Source organism: Corvus brachyrhynchos, unplaced genomic scaffold (assembly GCF_000691975.1).
Source record: "Corvus brachyrhynchos isolate BGI_N302 unplaced genomic scaffold, ASM69197v1 scaffold70, whole genome shotgun sequence".
Lineage (NCBI taxonomy): Eukaryota > Metazoa > Chordata > Aves > Passeriformes > Corvidae > Corvus > Corvus brachyrhynchos.
This window is the reverse complement of record NW_008236217.1, coordinates 2,637,332-2,658,467: the sequence shown is the minus strand read 5'-3', so window position 1 is coordinate 2,658,467 and position 21,136 is coordinate 2,637,332. Positions and strand designations below refer to the sequence as shown.

Genomic DNA, 21,136 nt, shown 5'->3' with positions numbered 1-21,136 from the left:
GCTGACTCTACATCATTATCACTCTTCAGAAAGCCTAAAAATGGTCCTGTTTTTGAGTGAGGAAATCATCAGGAAAATGGTCATCACACCCAGGTAACTCTAAGAAGTTAACTCTTAAGTCTAAAGAAAAAAAGCCCCAGGTCCTTCTCCAGAGCAGAAACAGCTCTGACTAAAAACAAAAACAAAAAAAAAAAAAAAAAGCCAAAAAACCACCACAACAAAAAAACAAAAACAAAAAAAACCAACAAAAAAAAAACCAAAAAACCACCACAACAAAAAAATAACAAATACAAACAAAAATCCCAACCAAGCACCCACAACAAAACAACCAAAATGCCACACACCCCCTTTATCAGGGAGCATTTATAAGTTAGTTGCTACAGAGTAGTTTTAAAAATTACAAAGATTACAAATAATCACATAGTTTTCAAGAACCTTTATACATCATTTTTTAATTAGATTAGCTTTACAAGCAACTTGAGAGTTCTTTCATAATGAACACTGCTTTTGAAATTACACAACTTTATAGGCAACCTGTAAACGAATCCTGAATTTCTTTGCCTGCTATAGATAAAGGTCTCATATTTCACAGCCAGCTAACATCATGAATAAAAATAGCATTATGAAGCTTTATTTTTAACCAGGACTAGACACATACAGATCATAAGACAGTTTAAAAAATAGTTTTAAAACAAGGACCTGCTTGGTGATGCTCAAGACTGAATATTCAACCGACATGAAATGAACAGTTTCTGAAGGACATGGAAGAAATGGCTGACCTGATTTGCTGACCCTGTTGTAATGACTTACATGGAGTGAAAAAATAAGCACTTTTTAAAGCTGTCTGGCAAGCACGAACCTACAGTGTGATTAGAATTTGATACGCTGTTTAACTGCAGCAGTTTGAATTACAGAGGGACTGAAATGAGTTTAAAGGCTTATGCTTACATTTCTAAAACAAAACCAAACTTCTGTTAAAGTAGTACTAATGAAGATGAAGTAAAAGAGGTGACTTTTTTGCTTGTTTCATTGGTAGCCTAAATGCACTGCAGACCAGACAGTAATGAAGATTTGCACTCCTTGGCCAGGTTGGCAGAGGCACTTACAGTAAAGGTATCCTGTCTATTTTACTGGGAAGAAAAGAGGAAAGAGGAAGAGAACAGTACAGGGCAAGAACTTACTAAAAAAGTGAAATCAAAACAAAACTGAGATTTCTGTTGGTTCTCCTAAATGACATACCAATACTGAATTTTTCCACCTTCTGTCAGTTTGTTACTAAACAATTAGCTTTTTCATGTTTTACATGAACAATAGTAACGTTTTTAATAAAAAATTACTGAGCTTTCCATAGAAAAGGTCTCTAATTGAATACAAACTATACAGATGCTAAAATTGTCACACGTTGTAATATATACAGAAATATTTCTGTATACTCACATTGTTTTGGCTAAGTAAGGAAATAAGGGACAGATAGAAAACTGCAGTGGGTAAGGTGAACAGCCCCCAAACTCCTGTAAATATGAATGCTGTTTTTGATGGGTTTGCTTTTGTTTTCTCAAGCTTTTAAAGCTCAGGAAAAAAAAGGAAAGAAGAAGAAAAAATATCCGTGTCCAAAACATCCATTTCTTAAAAATAAGAATATCAAAGTTTCTGCACATCTCACTTTTATTCTGTGATGTCCCATCTCCTTGATAAAATAAAAACAATGTAAAAGAAAGCAAATGTTTTCTTACTGAATATATACCTCAGTATTGATCAAAGGGCACTGCCTTTTCAGGGAAATCCTTCAGCAACAGTGACAATTTAAAGAAGTATTATTGCACAAGGAGCCTACAGAGTGATGCACTTAAGCTTCAGTGTGCTGACCACCTCCTTGATACTATATAATAGACCAAGGTGTCAACTTAAGAGACTGCATGGGACACCAAGATTTGAAAAAGAAATTTTAAAAAGTGAATTTTAGATATTCTATTAACTTATATACAAAGGAAATGGGGGGTGGCAAGTATTTTTTAGAAAAGGGAGAAAGCTCAAAAATTTCTGTCAAGTAAGTAAGGAGGTTCTGGGTACCTCTAATAGCCTAGGAAAGCCCTTGTATATTCTTGTAACTTGATGGTATTTACCAGGTCCCCAAAGCCAATGACAGCAACCGATAGTGTCAAGTTCACTTAGTGCCAGTCACTTAAAAAATAAAAGAACAACCAAACATCCCCCCCTCCAAAATAAAAAAGAAGAAACCAAAGAAAAAAGAAAAGAGACAGAAACTTCCCCTCTGTGGATTCAACATACAAAACCACAAACAATGTTACTAATAGCAAGATACTGATTTGCTTCTGTTAATAAGGTTCAAGAGAACAAAGTCAAAAAAAACCAATACAGCAGCAATCTTTAAAAGTTAAGATTAGTGTGAGATATGATATAAAACAATCAGATTTTTAGCTGGTAATTAAAGTGCTCCTTTTCTGACTTAAGGTGTAAAGAAAATTAAAGTGATTATCAGTTACTGGCAACCCTAACATTAAATTAGGTCTTTCATGGCAGAGGAGAACAGTATGAACAGTTTTACAAAAATAGATCCATGTTATATTGGAGAATACTGCGATTTTTTTCCTTTTTTTTCAGTTTTTCTTTTTTTTTAAGACTCAATTTTGATAAACTGTACCTGGTCATACAAAAATTACCCAAAATTCAAACTTTTACCATATAAAAAAAGGGAGAGATGAAATGGATTCAGCTGGATGACAGGTCTGGCAAAATATAAGGATGGACAAATTCTATGTAGGGCACTTATTTATGTCCAGATGCATAATGGTGTTTCTTACTGATTGCTTATCTTCTTCACATAAGCAGTCACAGGCCTGGAGTCACAATCACATAGTACAATGCTTCAGCAGTCAAAGAACCTTCTTTTTGATGCAACATTGAAACACTGTTTGCTTCCATATTAAGATGTTGGTTTGTTGTTGAATTTCCTTTATCTTGTTATTCACATTCAAAAGTTAATAGATAGCATCAAGATTTATCAGGGAGAATAGCAAGGGGAGTTGCTAAATCAGAGGCTTATAAAACGTCTTTCCCAATGGAGTCAGAAGGTTTATTAAGTTCAACCCTCACACCTTTTTCACCTGCAGAAATATGAAAAGGAAAATGGTATTTTAAAGCATTTATCAAAGTACAGTCGAACAGGCTACATCACTTTCCAGAATAAAGTTTTACTATCAAAACACAATATCCCATGAGCAAGTAAAACTCACACATATTCTGCATGGCTTTAGTTAGACTGACACTTATCCAAAAAATGAATAGTTTGCTATTTTATGACATTTTATTCTATAATTTCATATATTATTGTCAGCAGAAAATAAATTGCACCTTGCACAATTCTTGCTGCAGATACAGACCAAAGAATGTAATTTTAATTGCAAATGAAAACTGAAACCACAACAATATGGTAATATAAACCAATTAAGAGCAAACCGATACTGAAGGAGGAGGAATTTCTTCACAGAAAGGGTGGTTTAAACATTGGAATGAGCTGCAAAGGGAGGTGGTGGAGTCACCATCTCTGGTGGCACCACCTCAGTGCCACGGTTTAGTTGACAGGGTGGTGTTCGGTCATAGGCTGGACTTGACAATCTCAGAGGTCTCTTCCAGCCTGATTCTGTGATTCTGTGAAATTTAAACAACCCAGCCTTCATTCCTTAAGTGCCTGCAGTTTTAGGGGGACCCTGGAGAGGGAGGAGAGCAGAGGGGGGAGCACCTTCCCTTCAGGCTTGAGCCCCCCCCCAACCATTTCTCTGCACTCTTTCTGAAAGGGCAGCAGCTGAAGCTGCGCAGAGGCAACAAAGCAGCTCTGATCCAGCAAGGCTGACTCCAGGAGCTGCAGAGTTGCATACTTGTGACATGAAGGCCGGCTTAGAGACAGACAGGCTTCCTGTGGAGACCAGGCAGGTGTTATCCAGCAGTCCTGACTGCCTGGGAAGTCACTGTGCCTTGCCAGGCACATGCCACCAAGCACTGGGACAGCCTGCCCAACCAGAGATGAGCGGCTCCCTTCGAAAGCCAAGCAGGAGCTGCACTGCTCTGGGGCTGCTTAGGAGCTCCAGATACTGAGCAGCAGTGAATGGGCGTCTCAGGTGGGAATGACTGGCATACGTCTTCAACATCATTCAGAGCTCTTGACAAAACCGTGTTCATGCGTGTGTGCACTTGAAGTACACCTGAATTGAGTTTATTTTTAAACTACTGTAACAAACACAAAATTGTGATGGCAATTACAAGCTTGATAGAAGTCCTAGGCCATTTCTCCTTATAATGCTAATTTGAACAGGAAAATTAGATCAACTTCCTCTTGAGGGAAAAGCCAGAGAAGGAAAACAGATGCTAGATAGGTGAAATTGGAAATGAAGGAAGTAAATCCATTCTTTGATTACAGATTTTAATTTTAGGCTTTTGTTTTTCCAATACAAAAATTTTAGTCAAGTAAAGTTGTATTCACTTGTTGAATCCCTATATTCAATCAAAACTATTTCCAGAGCTCTCAGTTCTGCAGTGCCTTACACAGTCTCTGGTGTATTTATCCTCCACATATATTAGGGAGACAAGAGTGGGAGAAGCTGTATCCCCCATGTAAAAATAGTGAGCAGCCTCAGGTCTCAGAGGAAGCGTGAGCAGGATAGGCATTGACCTGGATTTCACAAATCACTGCCCAGGAGTTCAATCCCTGGGTCTCCCTCGCTGTAAAACCTGACTCTTGAGTTATGCTGTTTTCGCTCTCTTTTTGTGCAGAGGGTGGGCTACGGAGACAAGGCTAGACTTAGCTACTCTTCCACAAGAAAATAACAATAATAAGAAGAGCTTACCTGTTAGATATTTTACTTTCGCTCGTGCTCTTTCATCTGCATCAAAATACCAAACTGTTATTGCGTACCTAAGGAAACAGAAGAAAAAAGAACTCCTGAACTATGAAGGAAAATACCAGTGAAGCACTTGACATGAAACACAACCTAAATTAGGTGATACTTCGGCAGTCAGACAGAAGAAAATTTTCATAAAGCAAGCAGTTGGTTTGGGTTTTTTTCCTCCTAGAAGGTACTAACTGAAAAGTCATTGAAAGGGTGACACTGATGCTCTAAGTTTACACTCTTTTTCCTAATGAGCTGTTACTATGGTTCTCATCCAGAAAAGTCTCTGCCCACATCACCTTGCCCTGTGACCTTTTCTTTTTACTAGGTCAAGTTCATTACTGAGCCACACTGCAGGATCATCTTTTTTGGACATTTACTGCAAGGGACAATTAACTACCCCTTCTTATGTGGCTCCTCTGGTTTTCCACTGCCTGTAGAGGATTTATTAAGAAAAGACTTTAAGGGGCTTTAGTAAATGGCATTTCACCCTCTGACTCTTCTGGGAGCAGAAAGGGGGAGGGGAAAGCAGTACAGCTTCTGGAAAACGTGCAAGAGGATGCGCTGAAGGCAGTTTCAAGTTACTTCTTGCAAAGGTAGTTGTGTTATCTCACAGCTCCAGTCAATGTTCAGTGCTCTGGCCATTCAAACATGTTAGAACATGGGCAACAGGAAATCTGGATCAATGACTCAAATGATTTACCTATTATCACTGTCTGGAAATGTCACTTATGTGGGGGCAGTGAATGTGGGTACCTTTAGCATCAACCACTGCCCTGCACTGAGGGACAAAAGAGAGATCAAGTTCCCCCTGTGCTTCAGACTGGGAGAAACTCCTCTACTACTCCAGAAAAATATTTGTGTATCAATGGTTGTTTCTGTTCCAAAAACCTCACCCAATTCCCAAATTAGAATGTGGCAGCTTAGTTTGAAAATTACTATTTTCTGACAGCTCCCTCCCAACAAGAGGGAACATTAAACTGAAGTACCCAGTCAATCTTCCAGTAACACAGTAGGGTGCTAAGGACAAAGGGAAGGAAGAAGAGTTTAAAGCCACTACAGAGAAATAACGAAGACCGCACCCTTTGGCTAAGCTGGGGTCTGCTTATGGCTCTGCGTGCTCCCACCCACTTCTGCCAAGCACACGTTCAGAAACTTCCCACCAACCCACTCGGGAGGTTTTCTCCAAAATAAGAGATCAGGCATCACTACAAACTCAGCAACACAGGGAAGCCTAATCAGCCATTAGCAGAAAAAACTCTCCTTTTTGTCAGGTCATAATTCATAGTGTCACTACTTTCTCATTTCTTGCTGAGACAGGCATCATGCAGTAGAGAGTCCATCATTCCTACCTTGTAGCAAATGCTGGCTGTACTTCATGAGGGTTGCGGCGATCAGACCAGAAGAATAGCAGTCTATCAAATTTGGGTTCAATATCAGCAAATTGGGCTTTACCTTCTGGAAATATCCGAAGGATGCCTCCACTTACCTACAAACGAAATATTTTCAAGCAATGCTTGAGAACGATGTCTCATTGTATTTAAAAGTACTGAATATCACATTTGAAAATATTTCAGACACTTGGAACTGAAACAGCCTTTATCAGGTGCTACAGAAATATAGCTTTTCTGTCAATACCTTTCATTTAACAAAATGTTTAATACATGTTTCACCGACTGATTTCAGAATGCTTGCAAATATTAAATGTGCATTCATGCTTAAGTAAAAGCTGTGAGCTTAGATGGGGGGGAGGGCGGTGATGCATTACTTATCAGCAAAAATAAATGGACAAGACTGACAGGTGGCTAAAAACACCCCAGTATAGACAGGAGAAACATTTCACATCTGAGTTTCACCCTTCCTATTAAAGAGATTATTTCATTTAACTGAAGCACAAGTTTATGTGTAATTAAAATAAGGAAAGCGTAGGCAACTTCAAACTAAAGCTTGAATCCGTACTACTCATGGTCAATTCAGATCTCTTCCAGGTTTTGAAAACTGTTGAACCTACCTATGTATGTCTAGAAACAAGCACAAGTAGGTGGGGTTAATTATATTTAAGTCACATTAACTTCTTCCTACTGATGGTATTGATGTTGTTAAATCTAACTATAGATGGCCACGACAGACCTTCATGTCATAACAGACATAACAGTGCAAGTACTAACAAGGCAAATCAATATAAATGACAGGGGCATCTGGGATCTAAATAAGCAAACAAGTGACAATTTAGATCCATCTCTTCTCCTAAAGAAAGTTCGAGCTTCTTTTTTCAATAAGAAATATCCTTGGTAGTATATTAATTTGTAATTTAAAATAGATTTTGCAGGAAATTAATGCCTTTGCTCATAAATTAAATATCCAGCAAGTAAATATTTCACAATTGTGAAAATGCAATTTGCTTGACTTCTACACTCTGGTATGTATTCACTTTTTTTCCAAGAGAGAAACCATAAATCAACTAAAAATGCCCCAAAGCTGCATTTTAAGATGTTCAGTACAAACAGTATGCTAATATGCAAAGATGCTATAATGGTAAAAAAGTGTGTTTTCTAATTGTAGGATTCAATTTGAATGCTACAACGTGTCAAAGAGCCCATCAGAAACAGAAAGTTTGAAGTGCATCCATTTGACTCAGCTTTCTGATCTACCAGTTTTATGCAAGTATGAAACAACTCTCATCTGCAATCTGAGTTATCTGTATCTGGTGCACACAATGCACAGAATCTGACTGCTCCTATGTGCTCTTCCACATACTGCTCCCTAAGTACGTACGATGAAGCATCAGTAGTTTTATCTTTCTTTTTCCCCCATACACTGTGAGAATAAACTTCTCCATTGTTAACAGCAGAGAAATCAGAGAATTAGCAAAGCTGTCCTGGCATTACTCTTTCATGGTCTCAATACTGCCACACTTAGCTACATCTATTCTTAAAATCTACCTAGTCCCTTTGAATCACTAGGAAAATCCTTATTAAAAATTCACTTTATCATGACCACTAGTAGTAAATTCTCAGACCACCTGAACTGTGGTATAAATCTGTTCTATACCCTGTATCTACAATGATACAAGACTTGCGCTCCTTTGAACTATACTGATGTAGCAATGACTGTAACACTCGGCGTATTTGAAAATGCTCCCAAGATACAGCATCTTACTTTTTATAAGCATACTCAAATAAGCAATCTAGTTGCACAAATAGTAAACTCAAGATTTAGCAGGAATATAAGGAAAAATTAAATTAAGAATATGTGAAATTGCCTTTAATTTCTCTTTGGTATAGGGGGGCATTTACCACTTTCCTTCAGTCTTAGTGTCAAGAAGGTCCTGCTGGCATCATCCAAAACATTGAAAATAAATGCTTCATCTCTATCTGCTCTCACTAACAACAGAATTAGGGAGGCAAAGGATACCCACAGTTAATATAATGTAAAAACTCAACTAAGGCACAGAAATAAGGACATAAACAAAACCCTGTAGCAAAGGTGCAGTTACAAGTGTGTATATATATATATATATATTTATATATATTGTTACATATATATATATATATATATATCTGTATGTATGTGAAAAACGTTTTGGAAAGAAATTATTGCATACCTTGGCATCCCAGTCCTTATTAAGATAATATATACATGTAACACATCTTCCATCTCCATTTGGATTATCAACATGGCGCACATATCCTGTTCCATTGCCTGGATAACAAGCCACCATAGCCTGGAGTCAAAGAATCAAATACAATAATTACTTTTATCTCTGTGTGTGGGAAAAGTCTACACTTTCTCTATATTAATTCTTAAGCAATTAATACATAACCAACAGAAAAAACTAAACCAGAAATAATGTGCAAAGAATGTTTTCAGCTGTGTTTTCTTTCTAGTTAAAAATTGGTTTAGAACACAAACAGATGTTGACAACAAAGGCATGAAAGACACTGAGAGGAACACTTAATTAAGGCATGGAAGGTGAGGCCACTGTCATGTTGTGACTAATCATTCAGACTTCCCTCCCCTGAATGACACAGAAGAGAAGAAGAATGTCTTGCATACAATGTAATAGCTTCTCCTTGCAATAAGAAATCTTCCAGACTCAAGTTCAGACAGCTATCTTTTTATCTTTTTTTTTTCCCCCGTGTTTCCAATGCAAAGAATTCATTTTCAAAAAATGTCAAACTTTATTTTTAGGAGACTTTTAGACAAAACCAGTAGCCCATGTTACTCCATCACTCCAAGTGCATTCTTGGGCTTGTGTTTTGTCCTGTACATAGGAGGTCTTTGAACCTTTGTTGAAACAAACCTACATGTACAACAAAAACATCCTTTTTAGTCAAGAAGTGAGAAATGGAAAACAGACACCAAGCAGTAATCTGCAATAACCTTCTGACATCAAACGACTCCCAGTGCAGCAGTGTATTAAACTTCCCATGCTGCACTTTGCTCAGCAGTCTTGAAAGACCCCTGGAAGGTGATTTCTGAGTCTTCAGACATGCGGATGTGCGTGTGAAACAAACTGGCCCTTGCTCCCAGATGGCCTGATTAGCTTGATTAGCTATCAGAGCACATGGCTGGCTCATTGCACAGCACATCCCTGTATCTTTATGCCTTTGCTCGAAAATAACAATTATTTCAGTTTTTTGAAAGAGATCAGAACAAAGTTTTCCAGGCCAGATCACCCACTGCCACCACAGCACTCAGATGTCTGCAGTGACACTATCCTACCTGCAAGAAATTGTAGCATGAATTAAAAAAAAAAAAACCAGCCAAAAACCAAACAAAGAGGTGAGTTTCTACCAACAAAGCAACATACTGCTAATCTCAATTACTGTTGGCCGTATGAAAAAATGTAAAAACTTTTATAAACAAACATTCCTGTCTAGATTTAGCCTGGTTAAGTCAGAATTCTAAGTCAGACCTCTGCATTGCAAACTCTTTCACCTCTCATGTAATACATAAAAAATCTTTTCCCAATAAAGCAATTTTCTTTGCTTTTTACTGGTAATTTTAACTTCCTCCTCCCCCCCCCCCTTTTCAATATGCTATAAATAAAGCTTTCCAGAGTTTGTAATACTTGCACATGTTGAGGAATACATTCAGTGCAGGTAGCTGGGTAAACTGTGCTTTGTGAGAACTGAGAAATAGTTTAAAGTACTTGCAGTTCAATCAGTAAAACATTTGCATATCACATGTAAGCAGAATGGATTTTGCTGTAGCAGCAACCATTTAAAAATCTTTATTTCCATATATACTTTACTAATGGAAAAAGCAGTTTTTAGCAGCTCTGTCTAGGCAGAAATCAGAACATAATATTTGCCAAGTTGTGACACCGTGACTAAAACGAATCCTAAAATTAAGTCCAACTTCATTCACATCAGCTGGAAGTGACTACACTTCATAAAAAGTACTCAAAAATACAAAATTCAAATATACTTCTAATTTTGATTAGGCACTTCAGCTTCTCAACCTCTTTATTGTAATCATAATGCATTTATCATTACAGGCCTCACATTATGAAAAAATTACACATATCAAGAATGTGATCTAATATTTGGCAAAGTCGTGACTTATCAGTTTTGCTGCAGGAAGATAAACCCACAGAAATCAAAACAGTGAGTTAAAGATACCAAATAATGTAATAAGGTTCCGTAATTTCCTTTCTTAGGGAAAAAAAAAAGGAAGAAAACAAAATCAAAGCTGAGCTGGAAGAGGAAGATACTTGGTTTGGTTTCAACTGAAAGCCAACACTCTTGACAAAAATGTCCCATGTACCACATAAATCCTACCAAGCTCTTGTGGAGTATGAACAGTGCTGAAAGCAGATCTAGGTCCAATCCTGTGACAGTATTCCTAGTAACAGGAAGGTTTTAATTTACGGGCCTTTGCTGAGACATATCATGCAAATTAAACTCTGACACTAACTGTTGCTCACTATCTGTGTGAAAAGAGCTACTAAAACTCTCTCAGAATGAGAACTTTGAGATCAAGCAGCTAGAGCAATGTCAATTCTCACTTTAATCATGAGGATTTAGACTCCAAGGCAACAAAACAATATTTCACACTGCACTGCTGAAGAAAAAGAGGACCAGCAGCACTTTTTGGGAAGTCTGGGGAAACACCAGTTATTACCAGCTTCACATAAACAGCAGCCATATTTCATTTCATACAATCATTTGAGTCTAAAATATTTTCAATGTTTAAAAAGACCTCTTGTTTTTGACTTTAGAGTCTGAAACTTCTCCTATCATCAACTCCAAGTGACGAGAAACAGTTTTGCTGCGATAACTTATCTAATATGTATTTGTTATAACAGTGAGAATGACTCAGCCTTTAGCAGCAAATTGGAAAGCAAACAAATTTGCAACTCAGCTGCTGTACCATAATATATGTTGCTTTTGCGAGTTAAGTGTGACAATTCCATGTCCCCAATTAACCTATGATAAGGAAAGGTACAAAATGTAACAATTTATCAGACATGGGAAATATACTGTGTTGTGCAACAGTGTGAAGTGAGTTTATGCCAAACTGTCATGTAGTGCAAGATTACCCACACGGAAAGGGCAAAAAAGTGATCCACATAAATAATGAAGCTACATGCTTTTGTTGTTGTTTTAACGTTTTACAGTATAAATAAGCAAGCCAACCCATGTATATCACGAACAGAGAAAAATTTGGAAAAAAAAAAGCCACAGACACAAACACTGTTAACAGCGTTCAGTATAGCCAGGCATTTGAGACCTGGAAGTCCATCCTTAACATTTTGGGCTATAAACAATAAAGTTGCTAGCCTTTCAAAACAAAGAGCTACCTGTCTCATCAGTTGTCCCATAAAAGCAATCAGTTAATTCAACTCAAGGTATTACTTGCATTTTCTTAACAGAAAAGGAGCCTCCTCTTTTGCGCTTCTCGGGCATCACAATTTTTAAGCATTCAGTAAACTTACTTTCTGCAAAAAATTTATTTAAGTCACACATTGGATTTGTTCACTCACAGGATTCCTGTGCCAACACTTTTATTATTAACCTTCTGTAACCCAAGAGCATTCTGTTTTGTGTCTAGCACATGAGCGCTGCTGTCCTAAGATACCCCCTGGAATTCATGAGTAATCAGGAAAGCATGAAAGTACCTTCCCAATTCTGGTATCTGTGTCTATCAAATCTGAAGTACTCACATGCTAAAGCTGCTGCTGATCACTCATTCACATACAGATGTTCTATTTGCAAATGTTTTAACTCTGGAAAATAAGGCCATCAGCTCAAATAAGCAACATTAAGTTGTTAACAGAAGAACTAATTAAAACCACAGATCTTCTGCTAAGAATAGGCACCCTTAGTGTGCCAGGCATTACTCGAATTAACAATAAAATGCACAAAGGTAACAAAGGGAATAAACCATAGTCCATACAGTTTTTTTCACTATGTAAAGACACATAAGCTAGGACTCATCCCTGGGAAGCAGAGCACAACAGTGGAGCTGAAAACATGATTTCTTTTGGGACTAGTCTCAGCCTCCTTTCCCACAGAAATATGACAGCCTCTACCATCTATAAGGAAGGAAGACTTGCAGGTAAATACACTGAAGCTTTTTCTTCTGTCCTCTCCATTCCTTGCACTGCTGGATGCCTGTAAGCTTAGGTATTGTTCCCTAAAAAAAGGAAGCATTAAAGCAAACTCTTAGGAAAGAGAGGAGAACACCAGTAACATGAGAACACAAAATTCCATAAGGGGGGGAAAACACCCCAAAACCATAAACATATAATGGAGAAGATGTGTGTTCTATTAATTTATTAAATAAATATTTTAAATATATTAATATTTAAACTTTATTGTTTAGCTCAGATTAAAGCTGCATCAGTCAAGGAGATGTCACTTTTGCTGTTTGCTGAAGGAACTGCAAATCTCAGTGAGCAAAACAAGATGTCTAAATGCAAGACCGATGACTTCCTACCAAAATTTATCAGATGTGTTCACAAAGACTTCACTGGAAATCCTTGGCATAGGACATCTGACAGATTATTCAAAGAAAGAAAAAACCTCACACACCACTGTGCAATACAGAACCAAAGAAAAAGAAAATAAAATTTAACAGTGACCCATCCCTGTTCAGTCTGTGGTGCATTTCTATTTCAGAAATTTGTTCATCCCTGATACACGAGAGTCCTGAGGAAATACATTTCACTTTAAGTACACATCAGACTATGATTTTTCACAAGTTGAACAAAGTAACAGTCAGATCAAAGGAGAAAAAGACTGGTTTAGTATCACCTTGTGTGAGCAGGATCAAGATTACAGACTTAAACATGCTAGAATGGTACAACTTGGTTTGGATTCATAACTCTTCTGCAAATCCTTCACAAGCACAGACAGACACTTGCAACAGGAAGAAAATGTCAACATGGAGAAACTCCTGTCAGCCTTAATCAAAATAGAGCAATCTAAAAAAGTGTAAAATAAATCTATGACACAGCTAATGTAAGTTTTTCCATACTAACTTCCATCTGAGTAAAATTTCGTGCTGTTATGCTCCACGGCTCAGTAAGCAAGGCTAGAGAAACAAGTTTTCACACATGTCAACACTGTGAAACTAGAAAAGCTGGAGAGAAATATCAGGCCCTGCAAAGTTTTCACATTAAAAATTCATGCCTTGCAGTCATCGTCAACTGGAGAACATGCAAGGGAAAAGTAAACTGCTACTTAGCAGCTTAAAAATTAATCAAGGCATTATACATCCTCAAGAGAAGAGAGGAATCTCTAAGTTAGAAACTAAAGAAAAAACTGACATGTTGCAGCAGCTTTGAATCACTGATCTTTAAGTCCTTTCTCCTATTATTAAGTTACCAGTACAGCCATTCAGTTTGTCAATTTGTCAAAGGATTTAGGAACCATTATTTTCGGCTGCATTTTTCTCTGCAGATACGGTCAATACTCAGCTGCAGAGTGAAGGAAAAAAACCCCCAAATACCAAAACACAAACCAACAATTCCCCACCACCCAAACTAATAAACCCTAACTACAGCATACACCAGCTATTTGTGCCATCTTCTTGCAAGGACAGAGCTGCTCTTTCAGGAAAAAACCTCAACAACTGAAGGCAAGGATGACAAACACGGGTCACCCTCTCTTGTATCTCGTGAAGTATTAACAGCAAAGTTGGAAAAAGCTTGGCAAAGTGAAGACAAACTGAACTAAGAACAGAGATGAAAAATGAACTTAGATAGGAAGCGAGAGAGGAAAAACTGAGAGTTGACATAGCTGCTTATACTATTAATAGAATCAGCACACAGCTATGTACATGGATTACATCTTCCATGACCTTCTAGGGAGTTCAGTAACCCGACCTACCTCCCTCCTTCCCAGGCTTTTTCAAGGCAATGGCCAATACAAGATTTCTACTTGCTTTGGATAGAACCACATTTCATATGCATACAAGATCAAGCAACATAACATACCATCAAAAGTTTGGCACAACATATTAATACCTTTATATATTGCTTATTTCTAACTTGCCAAAGATGCTGATTTCTCAAACCAAATTTCAGAAAAAGCTTTGCCAACCCAGCAGTTCAACTCCTTTTCAAGTCATGGCTTTACTCCTGTCTTCATTTTTACATGACATTTACCTGCTCACAACGTTCACTTCTAGCATCCTAATAAACTGACACAAGCCAGAAGGCAGCAATTTTCATGCTGGTTCAGCGGCCACATTCAGCTGAGCTCTCTGGGACCAGAAGAGCCACATGAAGTTTGGATCCAAACAGCTTAAACATAACCATGGTGCCACTCAGCAAAAACCAGGTCAGGTATTTTTCACTGTAGCAACATCAAGTTTGGTACTCTCCTTTTACCATTCAATACTAATTGTGCTCAACACAGGACCACACAAAGTTTATTTCCAAGTATCATTCCTTTAATCCATGCATGCCCATAGGCTCCAAGAAACACTCTTCAGCTCTTGAACTGCTGAAGAAATGTGCATACAAGTCTAGATGATTCATCAGTTCTTACACATGGCACAGGAAAAAACACAGAACTGCAGTTGCTTAAGTCTGATATTTAGGAAATGACTGGGCATGTGGGATATGCTTACATTTTGATGAATACATCTAACAAAATAAAAAATAGGATAGAGAAGCTCTTATAGAACTATCAAGAAAGAGGCATTAACCAGGGGAAGATGGTATTGATTCTCAACTTGGGGACAGAAGAAGGCACATTCCCTGCATGGAGGTTTTGACTGAGATTTGGAGAACACCTCTCCAAAGGTGAACCCATGAGCAACTGAAACCAGTGCTACAGACAGACACAACAGGGAAAACTAAAACGCACTTCCCAGCTGAAGTTCTGCAGCTCTCACCACTACTAAACTGAGATAAAAGTGCTTAAACATTAATGAGCTTTTCTGCTCTCCTGTACCTGAGCTCATAAAGCTGGAGGTCTCAAATCTCCAAAGGCCAAGAGAGGGCTGAGTCAACTCACAAACGGCAGGGAAAAACAAAGATTGTATCTTCTGTAACAGTTAACACAGTGGCATTTTCCAGGCTGCTAGCCAGGTTAGGTGGGACATGCCTACTCTCAAAATTGTGCCAGTTTAACCAAAAGGTGCTGTTTTAAAATTGAGTCAGTGAAGGCACTGCAAATACACCTGCAGTCCTTCAATCTTACAAAGGCCTAGTTTCCATTAACTTAATGTAACTGCTTATCAGAAAAATAAAACTGAGTTCAAATCTAAAAATGTACACAGAGAGCTGTGCACTGGCTTAAATAGGGTAATAAAAAAAAGTGAAGTTTATATAACATATCTCTGAATATAAACGTCTTCAAGACTAAACCACCTGCATTCCCTAAAAAAAAAAAAAGAAAAAAAAAAAAAGAAAAAAAAAGAATTTATACAAGCACATCCAAGATATGTCAGTGCTTCAAAGCAGTAATAGCTCCCTCCCGTAAGGTTCAACAGAACACATTCTGATAGTTTTGATATCAAAGTCTATTAGAAACTTTTAAAAAAAGGTCAACAATACAAAACAAGCAAAAAAATCCCCCAGATATACTTAATTGAGGCTTTCCAAAGAAATTAGATAAAAAGCAGTGTCACCAGAGGCAGAAAGTTTTCTCCTAAAAGCCTAGGAGCAAACACAACACTTGACTTTTCAGCTCAGAAGGGTCTAAAGCATACTTTGATTTGTGCCAGCCTAAATCTGCCTACAGTATGATTAAATAAGTTGACCAATACATTTCAGATTCAAACAACTGTTGAATACTGTTATATATGTATATACTGTTTGTAGAATTGGCAGGCCTCCATGGCTAACTCCCCATTCCCTTCAAGAGAAGCAGACTCATGACTCACTGTTTTGGCGCTGTACAAAACTTTGACAGAGAAGTAAGTCAGTCAACACAAATTTTAAGAGTCTGTTTTTAATTTAACGCCATAATTACTTTGACATGAATAATACCATTTAAAAAATAAGTACTTTGAAACCTTTTTCCCCAAGATGGGGCAGAGCTTTCTGCTCTCACATGAGACTACTCAACTTCCTAGTTTCATCACTGCCCATTCAAAAAGGGCACAGAGCAGCAACATCTTTAAGAACCAAAAATAACACAACACTAAAGCAAATTACAACAGTGCACTAAAATAGTATGAAGTTAAGTCTCATTCAGCTACATCACTTAAAATATATTCTGACAGCACTTTGTGCACATCAGATTTCCAGAGCCAACCAAATGACATCAGCAGGCACACTGATGCACAACACATAAAAAAGCATGGTCACCTATTTTTAGATTATTACGTATTATTGTACTAATGAATATGAACAAATTTGTTCAGTTGTGTGAGATCTACTGGGTAAACTTTCAACAACTACTGGACTCAATCTTAAGGGGTCTTTTTCATCCTTAATGATGCTGTGACACACTACCTTAAAAATAAAGCATGCATATTAGCCCACATGTCAAAGCTGGGGACCTCTTAGCACTAGGAGAGGCTGGGAAGGAAGAAACACTAAGGATTAAGGGTGGGCAAGAGGTGGTTGTTTTTTGTTTTTCTATTTAAACAAAACTTTATTACCTGTGAAAATAAATGGCTGAGAAATTTGCCATTTAAAGAATATCACTCATCATCTCTGCCATTCTCTCCTCAAAACTGTACATACTGAGAAGCCTGGAATTTCTTTCCTATAGAAGACAAACCACACATTTTGCTAACTACTAGGAGGGAGATTCATTTCTTACTTAAAACTGCAATTTTGTTTCTGTTTTAGAGAACAAAATAGCCAGAAAAGTGAAATTTAGCTTGCAGGAAAGGTATCTTTATATAAATTTGAAAGTTGCACAACTGCATGGGAACAGGACTGTTTGTTTAGTACTATGGTTAGCCAGATACTTGGAAGTACTTGTGTACTGCAAGTTCCTTAAGTTTAGTAAATGTTCATGTAGATACAGTAAAGTGTCCAAGCCTAGGCCTCAGGTACCCACCTCTAGATTTTAACCACATCAAGATTTGCTGTCATAAACAGTATGCTGAGGAGAATGATTTTAAAACCGTTTTAAAGGCTATTTTCAAGGGGACATATGTGATTCAGCATGACCACAGAATTCCAAACTTCACACCACATACTATATCATTCACTCCTACTATTAGAGTCCAGACAATTCTTTGAAATTATTTATATATTACAGAAAAAGAAATAACTATGCACTGAAATGCTAATAGACATTTATTTCTGGGCATTGATTTAATTTATATTAGCACTGCACGGAAGTCTGACTAAGCTTTAAAGCCAAATAGAAATGAACAGCCTGTAATACACTTTCAAGCCACCTACAATTTAAATGCAAGAAATGCTGACTGTGCCCATGTCACTTTTTATGGGCTTTCACACATAGGCTTGGAGGGAGACAGTTTTTCTTTACAGTCCCACCACAGTCCTGTAATAGGGCCTCTTTCCCAGCTGGCATAAACAACACTTAGGGGTTTTGTTATTTTAACCAGATCATCCAGAGTATCCAGTCCAACTGCACACAGGCCTTATACAAATCTACTGGTATTCCAGCTGTCTCAGTTCCTACCAGTCCTTGGGCAAAGCCCTGAGGAGCAGCTGAGGCCACGCAGCACTACAGGGTGATCATAAACACCAGGAGTAGGACTGCTGACGTTGGCATGCCAAGTCGGAAAAGCAATTCCCAAACCCACCCCTACTCTGTATGTCCCAGCAGAGTCAGCCATGTCATTTCAGGTTAAGGAGGCACTCTGCTGCAATGAGAAGGCTGCACTGGCTCAGTGGATCTCCTGGAGGAGTGGCTCAGGAACGCCGTGTACTTGCTCTAGGAGCATGTGGCCTTGTGAGCACGAGAAAGATCTGAACGTACCCAACACTGACTTCAGGGAGGAAAAAAAACACCTGAGGAAACTGCCTGTGCTTGTCTGGCTGATACAAAATCCCCACTGAAATGCCAATTCAGCTGATCATACAGTGAGTTTATGTTCATGGCAGCAACAAGATCATTTCTAGGTTAGGACCTCCTGCAGAGCTCCTTGGTGCTGCTTCAACAGGCTTTTTCCTAGTCTATCACAACCACTGGCCCAGGAGACCAGACTGATGGAAAAACACATCACTCTCATGCCTTGGGAAAAACAGAACATGCTGCATTACCAACTATAAATTGGTTAAAATGGACCCATCTGGTTTGTTCCAAGTCTGTTTATACTTGGCATGAGGAAACTGCTATGAAGAAAACCAATCCAATCAAAAAAGTGACCTCTTTTCGTCTTTACCACTATTTCAATAACAAAAATAGTATTTTTTATATATATCATATTATTCACCCTTTCTAAAAGGCAAGTAGGGTTCTTGACAGATAAGTCCTTTCCTTTGAACAACTGAAAAGCCTGTTAAGTGACAAGGCTCCTGTCAATTGACATGGTTATGACTGTCTGTAACTCAACAAGTATTGTGGTTGGAAGACACATGCTAACCTCAAACTCCAAATTTCCCACTCTAAAAATCAGAAGGTAATGGAATCTAAACTCCACACAAAGTGATGATGCAAGCAGAAAAGCCATGCTGTACAACACCTGACAGGAACAAGAAAGCTTCTCTTAAACAAGTTGTCACAGAGACTTTTTTTCCCCCTCTTCGAAGGCATGCGGAAGAGCACAGAACCAGGATCCCTCCCCTCAAATGCCCACACAAAGTCAAAAGTCTCAACCCCAGCTGTGTTAGCATGCAGCCAGCACTTACATACTCTTAAGCCTTCTTAAAAGCACTGTATTTACTAAGAAAAAGAAGCACGCTATTCCATACCCCACCTAGAAATAACGGATTTCAAGACAGGATATGCACACCTCCTTTTTTCATGTTTCTGCAAAAAGGTTTATTTGTATGTCCCTAAAATCCAATCAGCAGAAACTTTCCCAGTAAACCAAAGGACAGCTAGGGCTTTGCAATCCACAGTACTCACTGGGGAGAGATTGCAGGGATTAGCAGTAGTAGCCCAGATCAGAGGTGTCACGTCAGACCAAGAGGAGTGTTCCACATCACACCTTTATGCAACCTACATGTAAGATCTGCAGATCTTCAGTAAAGCCTGTTCCCAGCTTAATGTTGTACCAATTAAAGACAAAAGAAAAAAAACAGAGGCAACAGCATAACGGATGACAAAGTCTTTGCCTCAGTCTACAAATACCCTGAAACAACTCACACCCAAAGGTATGAACTCATCATGAAGTCAAGCAACAGCAGTGGAAATTACTGGTGGACAGACAATATACAGTGAAGTGAAAGGAAGATGAAGCAAGCAGACACCAGAAAGAATGGCAACACTGACAAAAGTCTGCATTATTGGAAGGGGGGAAATAATGCTGTATATCACAAGAACTAAGGAACAAATGGAACAAGCAGCCAATTCTAAAAATTCTAGATTCCAGATTTCTATACAGTCGACTTCCCTTTCAAGTCAGCAAGCAATCATTTCAGATTTCAGGATTGGCAGAAATAGTCTTTCAGGCAGAGACCATATTGAAAATAAACAACAGATCTCCTAAAACATGTATCTAATATTGCACACTAACACTAGATAGCAATTTCTAAATAGGAGACTGCACTTCAAGAAATTATCTGTGGGCAGCCAACCAATTTACTAATTTCTACTATGTGTAGTAGATGGCCCTGTATCTTTATACTAAAGACACTACAGATCCCAAAACTCTTTTTGTATCCTAAGTCATACCTGTTTGGAGACGGGCAACCAAGAAGAGGAAAGCTGATTGCGAAGCCAGAGAAAGGCTGTAGAGAAGAACAGGGAGGAAGGGGAGGAGTGGACAAGGACCTGTGGACAGTGGATGCACTTGCCAACCATGTGCTGCAGTAATGAAGGGAGCAAATCCCACAGCACGGGTTTTAATTGCGACTGCCCTGCTACTAACCCCATGAAATCAAGCTGCAAGCACTAACAAGTGAGATACCTCAGCAGGCCTCAGCTGTAATTGCTTTTGGGCATCTTCCGGCCTCTTAATGAACCGCACCACAAAACATCTTGGACATCGGAGGTTACTCTCAGCACACAGATTTGCAACCAAAGATAGGAAAAAAGCTGCCGCTCCACGCACAGCACAGCACCCACCCACTGCGTGCAGAAGGCCACTAACATCATCTGTACTCCAGGTAAAAGGTTCACATGGACTGGCCTTGCAAAAACCTACCTCTACCTCTCTGAATGGCAGCTCTGCCCTCCAGCCTGTCTAGCAACTTATCCCCCCACTTGGCACACACAAAAATCACTAAAAAGACCAATATATTTCATTGCCAGGATCAATACAAGCAATACTACACAGCTACCTCAAAGACAACTAAGAGTTACTCCAAGAATTTACTTCCTCTGTAAAGACAACCCTTAATTAAGGGTTCCCAAACCAAGATAACCCTTCTATAAAAATGAAGGCTAGATGACAAAAAAAAAGTGTAACAGATTTTTCAGAGGAAAAAAAAATCTCAAAGGGACTTCATCTTCCCATCACTGGCAAATTCTGTTCCCCACTGAGACCCTAAAGAATTCCATCACTCCCTCCAGAAAGCTGTTCCCAAAGGGAGGGGGGGCAGAAGGAAGGGGGGGGGGGGGGGGGGGGGGGGGGTTAAAAACTAAAAATCACATATTTCAGCAGCCAAAAATAGAGCATCTGACCCACCTTCCCTCTCCAGGTGCCGACCCTCGTCCTCCCCTCGGCTGCCGCGG

General features: G+C 38.6%; 1 protein-coding gene across 1 annotated transcript in view; it reads right to left on the bottom strand.

The window, feature by feature from the left end:
- Positions 1–421: 421 nt before the first annotated feature.
- The window catches only part of EGLN1 (egl-9 family hypoxia inducible factor 1), a gene marked incomplete at its 5' end in the record, with an annotated part of 33,608 nt that continues 12,893 nt past the window's right edge, over positions 422–21,136 (bottom strand). Inside the window, 4 exons of the mRNA XM_017744843.1 lie at positions 422–3,125; positions 4,863–4,930; positions 6,257–6,393; positions 8,509–8,628. Of these exons, the coding sequence (XP_017600332.1) occupies positions 3,061–3,125; positions 4,863–4,930; positions 6,257–6,393; positions 8,509–8,628 (390 nt within the window). The remainder of the gene's footprint in view (positions 3,126–4,862; positions 4,931–6,256; positions 6,394–8,508; positions 8,629–21,136) is intronic.